The sequence below is a fragment of the Nicotiana tabacum genome, chromosome 10 (genome assembly GCF_000715075.1).
Source record: "Nicotiana tabacum cultivar K326 chromosome 10, ASM71507v2, whole genome shotgun sequence".
Taxonomy (NCBI): Eukaryota; Viridiplantae; Streptophyta; class Magnoliopsida; order Solanales; family Solanaceae; genus Nicotiana; species Nicotiana tabacum.
Genome location: NC_134089.1, coordinates 171222186 through 171238138, shown reverse-complemented (window position 1 = coordinate 171238138; position 15953 = coordinate 171222186). Strand labels below are relative to the sequence as shown.

Here is a 15953-nt window from a genome sequence, read left to right as displayed (position 1 = left end):
AGGTTTCCCTTTGAACTTTCCGTAGTGAACATATGTCGGATATACTCGATCAATCAGTAGATTTGATATCTTTGAACCGTCAAACTTTGGTGTATACCTAGACAGCCATATGTCACATATGTCAACCCTTAACCGTCTTTGATTCTCACTGTTGTGTTCGTTTCTGCCATGAACACCACCTAGTTTCATAAGTGCGTAGAGAACTGGCCTTACAATATTCTCCTTGAAGCGGCTTACACTTCACACTTATATAAGTGATTCATAAACGTGTTATCCCGTAGATACTATCTGATATACCCCGTATCAAACTTAGAAATAATTAAAAAGTCCTAACGTTTTATCCTTGGTATTGAACATTGTCTGCATCATGAGAATGGACCAAAATTTTATTTGACAATGTTGAACCATCACTAATGATTTTGTTTGATCTCCTTGAACCTAGACCTTGGGATCTCCAGTCTTCTAGGTAGAGTTACCACCATAGTGACTTGTCCTCGGCCATAGTCTCATTCCCTTTGATGACTTCTCAACCACCTCTCTAGGTAGGCCTTTTATAAGTGGATCTGATACATTATCTTTTGACTTTACATAGTCAATTGTGATAATTCTACTAGAGAGTAGTTGTCTAACGGTATTATGCCTTCGTCGAATGTGACGAGATTTCATACAAAACGCTCCCAGCACTTCCTATTGTTTCTTGACTGTCGCAATGTATGCATACAAGTGCCAAAGGTTTGGGCCAAAATGGAATGTCTTCTAAGAAATTTCGGAGCCATTCAGCTTCTTCACCGGCCTTGTCTAAAGCTATAAACGCATACTCCATTGTAGAGTGAGCGATGCACGTCTATTTGGACATCTTCCAAGACACTGCTCCTCCACCAATGGTAAAAATGTATCCACTTGCGTATTTTGTTTCCGTTGATCCGGTGATCCAATTTTCATCACTATATCCCTTAATAACCGCGGGATAATTATTGTAATGCAATGCATAGTCTTGAGTATATTTCAAATATCCCAAAACTCGTTTCTTGCTATCCAATGAGCTTGGTTGTGATTACTTGTATATCGACTAAGCTTGCTTATTATACAAGCTATATCAGGTCGTGTACAATTCATAATGTACATCAAACTTCCCAACACTCGAGCATATTCCAATTGAGATTTGCTTTGACCTTTATTCTTTACAAGAGTATGGTTTAAATCAATTGGCGTTTTTGCTTCTTTAAAGTCCAAATATTTGAACTTTTCAAGAATCATTTTAATATAATGAGATTGAGACAAAGCTAGACCTTGAGGAGTCTGAAGAATCTTAATTCCCAAAATTAAATCGACAACTCCTAAGTTTTTCATATCAAACTTACTAGCAAGCATACGCTTAGTAGCATTTATGTTAGCAATATCATTACTCATTATCAACATATCATCCACATATAAACAAACAATGACTATTTTATTTGGAGTATTCTTAATGTAAACACATTTGTCACACTCATTAATCTTGAAACCATTTGACAATATTGTTTGGTCAAATTTCGCATGCCATTGTTTTGGTGCGTGTTTTAATCCGTAAAGTGACTTAACAAGTCGACGCACCTTCTTTTCTTTTTCGGAAACTACAAACCCTTCAGGTTGTTTCATATAAATTTCTTCCTCTAAATTTCCATTTAAGAAGGATGTCTTTATATCCATATGATGGATTTGAAGGCCATACACAACGGCTAATGCTATTAACACCCGGATAGATATAATCCTTGTTACCGGCGAGTATGTGTCAAAGTAATCAAGACCTTCTCGTTGTCTAATCCCTTTAACAACTAATCTTGACTTATATTTGTCAATAGTACCATCAGATTTCATTTTTTTCTTGAAAATTCATTTAGAACCCAAAGGTTTATTTCTCGGAGGAAGATCAACCAATTCCCAAGCATGATTACTTAATATGGATTCTATCTCACTATTGACTGCTTCTTTTCAATATTGTGCTTCCGAGGAAGACATTGCTTCTTTGAATGTTTGAGGCTCATTTTCCAACAAGAATGCTAGAAAATCAGGTCCAAAGGAAGTAGTTGTCCTTTGACGTTTACTACGTCTTGGATTATCCCCATCAAAAGTACTTTCCTTTGTTTCTTCCTGAGGTCACTTAGATTTTTCATTAGACGGCTCACATTCCATTTTATACGGATAAATATTCTCAAAGAATTCAACATTATCTGATTCAATTACCATATTAATATGAATGTCGGGATTTTCTAATTTATGAACCAGAAAACGATATGCCTTACTATTTGTAGCATATCCTATGAAAATGCAATCAACGATTTTGGTCCAATATTCACCCTTTTGGGTTTAGGAACTTGTATTTTAGCCAAACACCTCTACACTTTAAAATATTTTAAGTTGGGTTTCGTTCCTTTTTATTTTTCATATGCAATGGATTGCGTTTTTCTATGGAGAACTCGATTTAGTATTTGATTAGCTGTAAGAATAGCTTCCCCCACAAGTTTTGAGGTAAACCAGAACTTATTAACAAGGCGTTCATCATCTCCTTTAACGTTCTATTCTTTCTTTCCACAATTCCATTAGATTGCAGTGAGTAAGGGGTAGTTGTTTGGTGAATAATGCCATTTTTCAAACATATTTCTTCAAAAAGAGATTCATATTCACCGCCCCTCACTTCTTATCATTTTGATCTTTTTGTTTAGTTGCGTTTCAACTTCAGTTTTGTATTGCTTGAATGCATCAATTGCTTCATCTTTACTATTGAGTAAGTAAATATAGCAATATCTAGTACTGTCGTCAATGAAAGTTATGAAATACTTTTTTCCACCGCGAGATGGTATTGACTTCATGTCGCAAATATCTATGTGAATTAAGTCTAAAGGATTTGAATTCCTTTCAACTGACTTATAAGGATGCTTAACATACTTTGATTCCACACATATTTGACATTTCGAGCTATTGCATTCAAACTTAGGCAATACTTCCAAATTAATCATTTTTCGCAAATTTTTGACGTTGACGTGGCCTAAAAGTTCATGCCATAAATTATTTGACTCAAGCAAGTAAGAAGAAGCTGAAATTTTATTCATATCAGTGGCAATTACATTGAGTTTGAAAAGGCCCTCAGTCAGGTAACCTATTCCTACATACATTTCATTCTTACTACCTACAACCTTATCAGAAATAAAAACACACTTAAAGCTATTCTTGACGAGAAGTGATGTTGAGACTAGATTCTTTCGCATTTCAGGAACATGAAGAACATCATTTAGAGTCACAATCTTACCAGAAGTTATCTTCAAAGCTATTTTGCATGTTCCTTCAATTTTTGTCGTAGCAAAATTTGCCATAAACACTCTCTCGTTGGGTCCAGCGGGAGCATAAGAAGTAAACAACTCCTTGTTAGCACAAACATGTTGAGTTGCTCCCAAATCAATCCACCATTCTCCAGAATTTCCGACTAGGTTACATTCTGAAAGCATGGCACATAAATCGTCTATTTCATCATTCTTCTCAATCATGTTTGCTTGACTTTTCTTCTTGTCCTTCTTTGGTGCACGACATTCAGTAGCCTTGTGTCCAACCTTTCCACAGTTGTGGCAATTATCTTTGAACTTCTTCTTGCTTGGGTAATTCTTTGGTCCAGACAGCTTCTTTCTTTTTTTACTCGTTGAAGCTTCCTCAACAATATTTGCACCCATTATTGTTGCATTTCCACGAGACTTCTTCTCAGCAGCCTTGTTGTCCTCTTCAATCCATAGACAAACAATAAGGTCTTCAAGCGTCATCTCCTTGTGCTTATGTTTCAAGTAATTCTTAAAGTCCTTCCACAGCGGAGGTAGCTTTTCAATAAATGCCGCAACTTGAAATGCTTCATTTATGACCATACCTTTAATCATAAATTTATAACTAGTACAATAATCAATATCTTGAATAAAAATATTGACTTGTTTTATACCTTCAGCAAGGAGGTCATGAACAATAACTTGCAATTCTTGGATTTGCGTTATGACAGATTTACCGTCAACCATTTTGAAATCCAGAAATTTGGCGGCCACAAACTTCTTTAGTCCAGCATCTTCAGTCTTGTACTTCTTTTTAAGAGCATTCCATAATTCTCTTGATGTTTTCATGATGCTATAAACATTGTACAAGTCGTCTTCCAAGCAACTTAAAATATAGTTTTTGCATCAGAAGTCAGAATGTTTCCATGTTTCAGTGACCACAAATCGTTCATTTTCAGGAGTTTCTTCTCCCAGAACTGGAACATCTTCGCTGATTGAGTGTGGTCAGGTAGAAGAACATTTTCTGCTGCCAACGCTTAAAGTCCACACCAGAAAACTTTTTGGATTTTTCTGCCGGTGTCATCGCCGGTGCAGGAGTTGTGCGACTTGAAGACGCATTTGTCATTGCAGTAGTAGTCCCAACAGAACCATTCTATTGTTCCGTAGTCGTTGTCATCTTTCTGTAAAAGAAATTGACAAACAGAATCAGTATCTCGGTGAAGTTTTTATATCTTCAAACCAAATACAAACAACCGCGTTTTTATATCTCGGATTGAGTAGAAAGTCACAAAGACTTTAATCTCAAACTGGAGTAGAAAATCCGAAGATTTTAATCTCCAAAACGGGAGGAGAAAATCAATAGGATTTTAGTCTCCCAAAGCAAAAAGTAAGATTGAATACAGAAATAAAACGTTAAATTCCTTAAGCTTGTTAGAACTTTGTATTCAAAATCAGTAAATGTACAAATGTTAGTTTAAAAAACCAAAACAGAAAATTCCGAGCCCACAAGTTTGTTGTGTTTTCTTAAGGAATTTAATCCCCTCACAATGCCTAAGGTTGCAGATTAATTCCTCCCAAGATAGAACGAAATAACTATTCTGTGATAGCGGCACTTCAAATCACAGAATTTCGGCGAACTCAAAAGGCAGAGCAAATCACACAAAATGCTTACGTTTTTGGTTTTGGAAAAACAATGCAGAATGCAGAAGTTTGAGGGGAGTGATTTCAGATTTTTCGGTGGTCAAAATAAGGCTAAATCTCTCTATTTACAGCTAGCAAGGTTGAGTCCCAACATGTGCAAAGGTGCTTGTTCAATGATAAGGTGTCTATTCAGCTATTGAATAGAACGTTTCAGCTGTTGGTCGCGAAATAATTCCGCGATCTTCCAATGCGCGAAAATGATTCCGCAATCTTTCAACACGAAAAATATTTAGAAAAGAAAATGTTAAATAATGGAAAAGGAAATAAATTTGGTCCAAAAAACTATCAATCAATCATATCAATTGACCAAATCCGAATCCGAATCCGAATCCGGAGCTGAGCGAGCGACGACGACGACGGTGTGAGGCACCACTTCTTCTTAACTCTTTAAGATCTAGAAGATGAGTTTCTATATTTATACACAAAGATTTTTTTTCCTTCTTCCAATGAGGGACAAAGTGCATTAGTAAAGTGAACTAATTGAAAATTTAACTTCCCTTCATTTCTTTTTCCACCATTTTCCATTCACACCTATTTTGTTATTAATAACAAAACCCAACAATCCCCCACATGAATGGGAAATGTCTATCTGAAACAAATATGCATGAAAAACTGTGTGTGATTCGCAATTAAGGATTAACCCCATCTAGATAAGTAGGTTTCCCTTTGAACTTTTTGTAGTGAACATATGTCAGATATACTCGATCAATCGGTAGATTTGATATCTTTGAACCATCGAACTTTGGTGTATACCTAGACAGCCATATGTCAACCCTTAACCGTCTTTGATTCTCACTGTTGTGTTCGTTTCTGCCATGAACACCACCTAGTTTCATAAGTGCGTAGAGAACTGGCCTTACAATATTCTCCTTGAAGCGGCTTACACTTCACACTTATATAAGTGATTCATAAACGTGTTATCCCGTAGATACTATCTGATATACCCCGTATCAAACTTAGAAATTATTAAAAAGCCTTAATGCTTTATCATTGGTACTGAACATTGTCTCATCACGAGAATGAACCAAAATTATATTTGACAATGTTGAGCCGTCACTAATGACTTTGTTTGATCTCCTTGAACCTAGATCTTGGGATCTCCAGTCTTCTAGGTAGAGTTACCGCCACAGTGACTTGTCCTCGGCCATAGTCCCGTTACCTTTGATGATCTCTCAACTACCTCTCTAGTGTAGGCCTTTTGTAAGCGGATCCGATATATTATTTTTTGACTTTGTATAGTCAATTATGATAATTCCACTAGAGAGTAGTTCTCTAACAGTATTATGCCTTCGTCGAATGTGACGAGATTTTCCGTTATACATAACACTCCCAGCCCTTCCTATTATTGCTTGACTGTTGCTATGTACGCATACAGGTGCCAAAGGTTTGGGCCAAAATGGAATGTCTTCTAAGAAATTTCGAAGCCATTCAGCTTCTTCACCGGCCTTGTCTAAAGCTATAAACTTAGACTCCATTGTAGAGTGAGTGATGCACGCCTGTTTGGACGCTTCCAAGACACTGCTCCTCCACCAATGGTAAAAACGTATCCACTTGCGGATTTTGTTTCTGTTGATCCGGTGATCAAATTTGCATCACTATGTCCCTCAATAACTGCGGGATAATTATTGTAATGCAATGTATAGTCTTGAGTATATTTCAAATATCCCAAAACTCGTTTCATTGCTATCCAATGAGCTTGGTTGTGATTACTTGTATATCGACTAAGCTTGCTTATTACACAAGCTATATCAGGTCGTGTACAATTCATAATGTACATCAAAATTCCCAACACTCGAGCATATTCTTATTGAGATTTGCTTTGACCTTTATTCTTTACAAGAGTATGGTTTAAATCAATTGGCATTTTTGCTTCTTTAAAGTCCAAATATTTGAACTTTTCAAGAATCATTTTAATATAATGAGATTGAGACAAAGCTAGACCTTGAGGAGTCTGAAGAATCTTAATTCCCAAAATTAAATCGACAACTCCTAAGTCTTTCATATCAAACTTACTAGTAAGCATACGCTTAGTAGCATTTATGTTAGCAATATCATTACTCATTATCAACATATCATCCACATATAAACCAACAATGACTATTTTATTTGGAGTATTCTTAATGTAAACACATTTGTCGCACTCATTTATCTTGAAACCATTTGACAATATTATTTTGTCAAATTTCGCATGCCATTATTTTGGTGCTTGTTTTAGTCCGTAAAGTGACTTAACAAGTCGACACACCTTCTTTTCTTTTACGGAAACAACAAACCCTTAAGGTTGTTGCATATAGATTTCTTTCTCTAAATCTCCATTTAAAAAGGTTGTCTTTATATCCATCTGATGGATTTGAAGGCCATACACGGCGGCTAATGCTATTAACACCCGGATAGATGTAATCCTTGTTATCGGCGAGTATGTGTCAAAGTAATCAAGACCTTCTCGTTGTCTAATCCCTTTAACAACTAATCTCGCCTTATATTTGTCAATAGTACCATCAGATTTCATTTTCTTCTTGAAAATTCATTTAGAACCCAAATGTTTATTTCCTAGAGGAAGATCAACCAATTCCCAAGCATGATTACTTAATATGGATTCTATCTCACTATTGACTGTCTCTTTCCAATATTATGCTTCTGAGGAAGACATTGCTTCTTTGAATGTTTGAGGCTCATTTTCCAACAAGAATGCCAGAAAATCCGGTCCAAAGGAAGTAGTTGTCCTTTGACGTTTACTACGTCTTGGATTATCCCCATCAAAAGTATTTTCCTTTCTTTCTTCCCGAGGTCGCTTAGATTTTTCATTAGATGACTCACATTTCATTTTATACGGATAAATATTCTTAAAGAATTCAACATTATCTGATTCAATTACCATATTAATATGAATGTCGGGATTTTCTGATTTATGAACCAGAAAACGATATGCGTTACTATTTATTGCATATCTTATAGAAACGCAATCAACGATTTTTGGTCCAATCTTTCCCCTTTGGGGTTTAGGAACTTGTACTTTAGCCAAACACCCCCACACTTTAAAATATTTTAAGCTGGGTTTCCTTCCTTTCCATTTTTCATATGGAATGGATTGCGTTTTGCTATGGGGAACGCGATTCAGTATTTGATTAGCTGTAAGAATAGCTTCCCCCAAAAGTTCTGAGGTAAACCAGAACTTATTAACAAGGCGTTCATCATCCCTTTTAAAGTTCTATTCTTTCTTTCCATAATTCCATTAGATTGCAGTGAGTAAGGGGCAGTTGTTTGGTGAATAATGCCATTTTCCAAAAAAATTCTTCAAAAAAAGATTCATATTCGCTGCCCCTCACTTCTTATTATTTTGATCTTTTTGTTTAGTTGCGTTTCAACTTCATTTTGTATTGCTTGAATTCATGAATTGCTTCATCTTTACTATTGAGTAAGTAAATATAACAATATCTAGTACTGTCATCATTGAAAGTTATGAAATACGTTTTCCCACCGCGAGATGATAATTACTTCATGTCGCAAATATCTGTGTAAATTCCTAAAGGATTTGAATTCCTTTCAACTGACTTATAAGGATGCTTAACATACTATTGAAGAACATCATTTAGAGTTATAATCTTGCCAGAAGTTATCTTCAAAGCTATCTTGCTCGTTCCTTCAATTTTTTGCCATAGCGGAATTTGCCATAAACACTGTCTCGTTGGGTCCAGCGGGAGCATATGAAGTAAACAACTCCTTGTTAGAACAAACATGTCTAGTTGCTCATGAATCAATCCTTCATTCTCTAGAATTTCCGACTAGGTTGCATTCTGAAAGTATGGCACATAAATCGTCTATTTCATTATTCTTCTCAATCTTGTTTGCTTGACTTTTCTTCTTGTCCTTCTTTGGTGCACGACATTTAGTAGCCTTGTGTCCAACTTTTTCGCAGTTGTGGCAATTACCTTTGAACTTCTTCTTACTTGGGTAATTCTTTGGTCCAGACGACTTCTTTCTCTTTTTACTCGTTGAAGGTTCCTCAACAATATTTGCACCCATTATTGTTGCATTTTTACGAGACTTCTTCTCAGCAGCCTTGTTGTCCTCTTCAATCCGTAGACAAACAATAAGGTCTTCAAGCGTCATCTCCTTGCGCTTATGTTTCAAGTAATTTTTAAAGTCCTTTAACAGCGGAGACAACTTTTTAATAAATGCCACAACTTGAAACGCTTCATTTATGACCATACCTTCAATCATAGATTTATAATTAGTACAATAATCAATATCTTGAATAAAAATATTGACTCGTTTTATACTTTCAGCAATGAGGTCATGAATAATAACTTGCAATTCTTGGACTTGCGTTATGACAGATTTACCGTCAACCATTTTGAAATCCAGAAATTTAGCAGTCACAAACTTCTTTAGTCCAGCATCTTCAGTCTTGTACTTCTTTTCAAGAGCATTCCATAATTCTCTTGATGTTTTCATGATGCTATAAACATTGTACAAGTAATCTTCCAAGCAACTTAAAATATAGTTTTTGCATAAGAAGTCAGAATGCTTCCATGCCTCAGTGACCACAAATCGTTCATTTTCAGGAGTTTCTTCTCCCAGAACTGGAATGTCATCGTTGATAAAGCACTGTAAACTGAGTGTGGTCAGGTAGAAGAACATTTTCTGCTGCCAACGCTTAAAGTCCACACCAAAAAAAAATTTAGGTTTTTCTACCGGTGCCGTCACCGGTGCAGGAGTTGTGCGACTTGAAGACGCATTTGTCGTTGCAGCAGTAGTCCCAACAGAACCATTCTGTTATTCCGCACTCGTTGTCATCTTTTTGTAAAAGAAATTGACAAACAAAATCAGTATCTCGGTAAAGTTTTTATATCTTCAAACCAAATACAAACAACCGAGTTTTTATATCTCGGATTGAGTAGAAAGCCACAAAGACTGTAATCTCAAACTGGAGTAGAAAATCTGAAGATTTTAATCTCCAAAACGAGAGTAGAAAATCAATAAGATTTTAGTATCCCACAGAAGAAAGTAAGATTGAATACAGAAATAAAACGTTAAATTACTTAAGCTTGTTAGAACTCTGTATTCAAAATCAGTAAATGTACAAACGTTAGTTTAAAAAATGAAAGCAGAAAATTTCGAGCCCACAAGTTTCTTGTGTTTCCTTAAGGAATTTAATCCCCTCACAATGCCCAAGGTTGCGGATTAATTCCTCCCAGGATAGAACGGAATAACTATTCTGTGATAGCGACACTTCAATTCACAGAATTTCGGCGAACTCAAACGGCGGAGCAAATCACGCAAAATGCTTACGTTTTTGGTTTTGAAAAAACAATGCATAATGTAGAAGTTTGAGGGGAGTGATTTCAGATTTTTCGGTGGTAAAAATGAGGCTTAACCTCTCTATTTATAGCCAGCAAGGTTGAGTCCCAAAAGGTTCAAAGGTGCATGTTCAATGATAAGGTGTCCATTCAGCTATTGAATGGAACGTTTCAGCTGTTGGCCGCGAAATAATTTCGCGATCTTCCAATGCGCGAAAATGATTCCGCGATCTTCCAACGCGAAAAATATTTAGAAAAGAAAATGTTAAATAATGGAAAAGTAATAAATTTGGTCCAAAAAATTATCAACCAAGAGTATCAATTGACCAAATCCGGAGCCGGAGCCGGAGCGACGACGATGACGACGGTGAGAGGCACCACTTCTTCTTAACTCTTTAAGAGCTAGAAGATGAGCTTCTATATTTATACACAAAGATTTTTTTTCCTTCTTCCAATGAGGAACAAAGTGCATTAGTAAAGTGAACTAATTCAAAATTTCACTTCCCACCATTTCTTTTTCCACTATTTTCCATTCACACCTCTTTTGTTATTAATAACAAAGCCCAACAAATTTTTACCCAACACTATTGATAGCAAAAATATGGCTATATCACTTAAAAAGGTGCTAGTGGTGCTAATCCATTTCTAGCTAAAATTGTTAGCTAGCTACTTCGTTGTGTTTTCCAGTATAAGCACGAGCGTTGCTTCCAAACGTACACGTAAGTATACGTGATCGTATAAGTGATATAAAATTGTAAGTCCAGATATCGTATATACAGAGACTTGTGATTAACTATTTATTAAATTAAATTAAGACAATTAATCTATTCAAACGATCTTTTAAGTATGAATATTTAACTAAAACTAATCTAGAGTAGCGAACTAAGCAATTATAGAAAATAAGTCAGCAAGCTTAGAGACGAATTCAATGGAGAAAATATTCCAGAACTATGGATTAGCTAACAATCTCATTGAGTTTTCCACTTAAATTGTCTAATTGCTTTATCTAGTTTATTGATTGACATGGTTAATATTACTCGTAGTATTCTCCCAAAGTACTACCCGCCTATTCAAGCAAACCTAACGCCTATATTCCTATGGAATTAGGATTAACAAGAATGCATTAATAATTCCCGTATAATAACCAAGCAAGGCGATTAGGTATATCCTTATCCTAGCCGCAAATCTGTTCCCAATACTCAAGTTCAAGATCTCACTCTACTCAATCTTATATTCAATCTAAAATTTCCTCTCCCGAGTTTAATCCTAAATTCGTAGATAGTATTCAATTGGTGATCAAGTAATCAAATAATTAAGCACAAGATTGAATAAATAAACCAATATGATAAATTAATAAGAACAATTCAAGCGACAAACCACCACGTTCATGTAGCATCCCACAACTCTAGAACTAATGATCTATAAAGTTAAAGGAAGAGAAGAGAAGAAAAACTAGTTAGAAGTCTCCTCCAAGCGTGGCGTGTGTTCCCCTCCTCAAAAGTGACGTGTTTTCCTCCCAAAATATGTTAGATTCCCTCCAAAATAGGTTTAGATTTCTTATTACATATGAGTTGGGGGTGTGTAGGGCCGAAATAACCTTGTCCCAGGCGATATAGGAGACTTCTCGTCACCCAGCGTCCAGGTCAGCGTGGAGCTCTAGTCTTAATGCTAGAAATTTTTTGTATCCATAAACTGTGCCACGGGGCGCTACCCAGGGCGCAACACTGGCCTAGTTTTTCGTTTCATTCCCTTTTTGCTTCAAATCGTGCACTTTCGTCCCACATTGTCTCCGGATAACTCTTACACATAAAAAAAACATGAATTAGTACAAATTATTACGTTACACATCTAAAATCTACAAAACATGAGTAACACGCGAAATAATATATTTATAAATATACATATTTTAAGCCGAATATCAATGAGCTAAGTCCAATTTGTCAACTCAAAGTTGTAGTCAACTCGTACTCATTTGTAGTCACTTTAAAATTGATTTCTTTGGAATCTATGTGTATATCCAGGGAATACACCCCCGTGGAAATAAACGTAAGGCTGCATTTCTCCATTCTTTTTTCTTTCTATCTTTCGTTTGTTTTCTTGTTTCTTTTACTGATAAACACGTTCTTCTCATGAAGACAAAGAACCAGCTAGATTGCACTACATAATGGGTTAGTTGCGATTAATATATAAGTGTGTCGAATGACCTTGAGCTCTTTGTTGTTTTCCTTGATATAGACGTTACATTTAGTTGTCAATTATTACTACCGTACAAGTAATAAACACTCTAGAAATTATCCGGAAAAAGAAAAAAGAACATTATATTCCGTGCAAATCACATGTTACAAAACAAAATCATGTTAATGTTTTTTAAATAATCAAGTGTCCAAAATCGATTAACCTGACTAATCCAAATTCGTACCAAGTTGTTACGGGCAAAAAATTCTTATAAAAAATGTTTTCATTCGTAAGACGCGAAATTTATACCTTTAATTAAATGATGTTGATTTTAGAAAGGCGTCTACTAGTTTAAAACAATGGAATCTGTTGTTTTAATTGGAAAGTGAAACCATCAAGTCAAGAATTTCCTTCATTTTAAAAATACTTTCTGAATTTGGTCTTTAAATTTTGTCTGACCACTAATTGTATAAGGGTCAATGTCAACCACAATAAAATGCAAAGGATGTATATATTTCAAGAAGAGAAGAGATTCGAGGCAATTCTAAGTTCAAGAAAATGTCCTCTCTTGCAAATCCATCCAAATTATGTGTCCCAATCTTGAAGTATTATTAACTCTCGTGGACCAAAATCTTTCTATGTTTCTTCCTATAACTTTTACCAATTGGTCCTTTAATTTTCACCTATATACCAATTGCAAACTACTTCCTTGACCACTTCACATGGTTCAATTATCGTATCGTATTAGATTGACGACCTATACATTAACAATCAAAAAGAGAAAACATCTACTTGGACAATTCTAGAATTTTTCTCTATCAATTTATACACATAAGTAGTGTTCAATCCGAACCGAAAAATCACATCAAATCGAAAAGTCAAACCAAGTTTATATATATAATTTTATATATACTTTTAACACTTAATATAGAATTTTCTTTACAAAAAATGTCTAGAAATATTTGGGATCTCCCATGGGATGTATATTTATTAGAACTATGAAGTGCAATTGATTTTATTTACTTTATATAATGGATTGTATCATCTTCTTATCAAGTATTATTGAAATGCATCAATTATCTCTTTGTACTTCCATATTCATAAGTCAATATTTTTTATATTTTTTTCGAATTTGGAATGGTATTTCGATAATCTAATTAAATAGAACATATCATTATTTAGGTAGCAGATTAATTTTTATGTTTATTTATTAAATTCTGTCCACCTTGAAAGCGTATATGAACGAAAAATTATTGTTAGACGACTAATAAAATAACTACCATGTGTTACTAAAAATAATAATTCTCTCATAGAATATTTTAATAGATCATGTATTTGTCAATTTTTTACTTTTTACCCCGAAAAATTCAAAAAAATCCGACAAAACCGAATCAATCCAAACCATATAGTTGATGATTTGGTTTTGATAAATTCCGAACAAATCCGGTCCATGTAACTAGACCTTACCTCTTGTGTCTGTAAATTTCAATTTTAGCTAAACCTTTTTCTTATTCGTTCCTCCATTCCGTAACCCCCCACCCCCACCCCACCCCAACCCAAGAAAAAAAAATCAAACATACATTTGATGAGTATTGAAAGGCAAACGTAAGGCGAGAAACAAGCGTCAATTATTAAAACTAAGCAATGATTTATGAAAGGAGGATTTCGTACCAACAAAGCGAACTTGCTAGCATTTTTGTCTAGTTATGTAATTATGTGCTAAACAGCTGTTATGGTCATGCTAAAAGTGTAACCACTGATTACGAGGTCGTGCATTTGGAATATTGGAGTTTTTTTCTCCATTCAATTCGATATTTGGTATCCGTATTAGAATTTGATTAAATTAGGATTTATGCCGAAAAATTTCACACTTAAAAATAATGCGCTTCTTAATCTATACCCAAAGCTCGAACTCGATATTTCTGATTGAATATGAAAGAGTATTTGTCATTCCAATAAGATCATTGTTAATGGAATGGAGTTGCTTATGGAACTCGAAATCATGGAGAATGCTAAAAAATGAGAGCTATAACTCATTGCTCAGCATGTTGACATGACACGTTTGGGATAGGGATAGGTAGGTATGGGGTAAGGGCTCCACGAAAGGAGCATTTAAATAAGAAGCAAACAATGGAATGAGTATCACCACTCATAATGATAATGGTTCCATATTGCATAAGCAACCATAACAGAATTCTATGTTCCCCACCTTAATGCTTGCAAGCTTGCACCAACTATATACTCCTTGATCCGTTTCTAAAAGAACGATTTCTTTCTAAATTTGGAAACAATTTAACATAAACTTCTAATTCTATCCTTAATGAAAAGTTTTATAATCACACAAATACTCTGGCCCCTTTTTGACTTGTTTAGGACCACAAATTTTAAAAGTCTTTATTTTTTCTTAAACTTCGTATCCAGTCAAATAGGTTCACATAAATTGGAACGGAAGGAGTAATATTATAGAATAGGGACAACTCAGTGCACTAAATTTTCACTTATGCATGGATCGGAGTTTGAAGAATTGTTGGACCATATGAGGTTTTATAAACGCGATCTTATCTTTTATTTCAACAAAACGTTATTTCTATGATTTTTAGTCATACGACGATAACTTTTACCCGTCCGGCTCCCCTTTCATGTAATATTGTAAGCTACATAAAAGAAATAGACATGCCTATGAAGTTGATGAATGATGAGTAAGAATGCCATGTTCAACATTTATTTGTAAAAAAGTATTGGTTATTTTCATGCTACTAGTTGCATGAATATGTGCGGTTTTTCTCTTAGGTCAAATAAAGAATAATTTGGCTCAAACAAGGAATCCTCTGTTATCTGATCATTTGCATCCTATTTGCCGAATCAATGTTCAAGTGGATCCATAGAAATGATTCCCTAGTTTTGTAGTGAGTCTCTGAGTCTATTGTTATACTCTCTTTTTCTTTCTATTTAAAATAAATAATTGGAAAATGAGAATTTACTTTTACTAAAACATAAAGGTTACAATTGTCTCTTATCACTAATTGTGGGTACTTTTTGACATTTTGAAAATATATGCAATTGCTCAGCTCATTTTTTGTCATCGCTTTAGGATTAAAGAGTAAATCTATTCAAAAGGTGAAATGGTATTGTTTTTCAAATTTAAAAAAAAAAGGTTAACTAAGTGGAATTTATTAAAAACTACTCCATATGTTACAATCCAAAAACATTTAAAGGCCAATTTTGATCTTTTAAAAATATTGGAATAACCAACTCATTTTGTACTATTGGTTCAAGATTAAGGGGTTGTGTGTCCCATTCAAAAGATGAAGTGGGACTGTTTGATTAAGGGGATTCTACGGAATTTTATTCACCGGATATTTACTACTCTCTCCGGTTCATTTTAATTAATTTTTTGCCTTTTTTTTTATGGTCCATAATATTTGATTTTTTCAAATATCAAGAAATAATTAACTTCATTATTTAAATTTGCTCGTAGAGTAAAGAGTCTAGG

General features: G+C 34.7%; 1 protein-coding gene across 1 annotated transcript; it reads right to left on the bottom strand.

The window, feature by feature from the left end:
* Nucleotides 1-8747: 8747 nt before the first annotated feature.
* On the bottom strand, nt 8748-9626 carry LOC142165529 (uncharacterized). The gene has a single exon (XM_075224065.1). It carries the CDS (start codon nt 9624-9626, stop codon nt 8748-8750), a length of 879 nt encoding a protein of 292 aa, XP_075080166.1.
* Between the last annotated feature and the right edge of the window lie 6327 nt (nt 9627-15953).

Excerpts from the sequence above, each read along its gene's own strand:
- LOC142165529 (XM_075224065.1), bottom strand. The coding sequence starts at position 9,626 with ATGTTCTTCTACCTGACCACACTCAGTTTACAGTGCTTTATCAACGAT.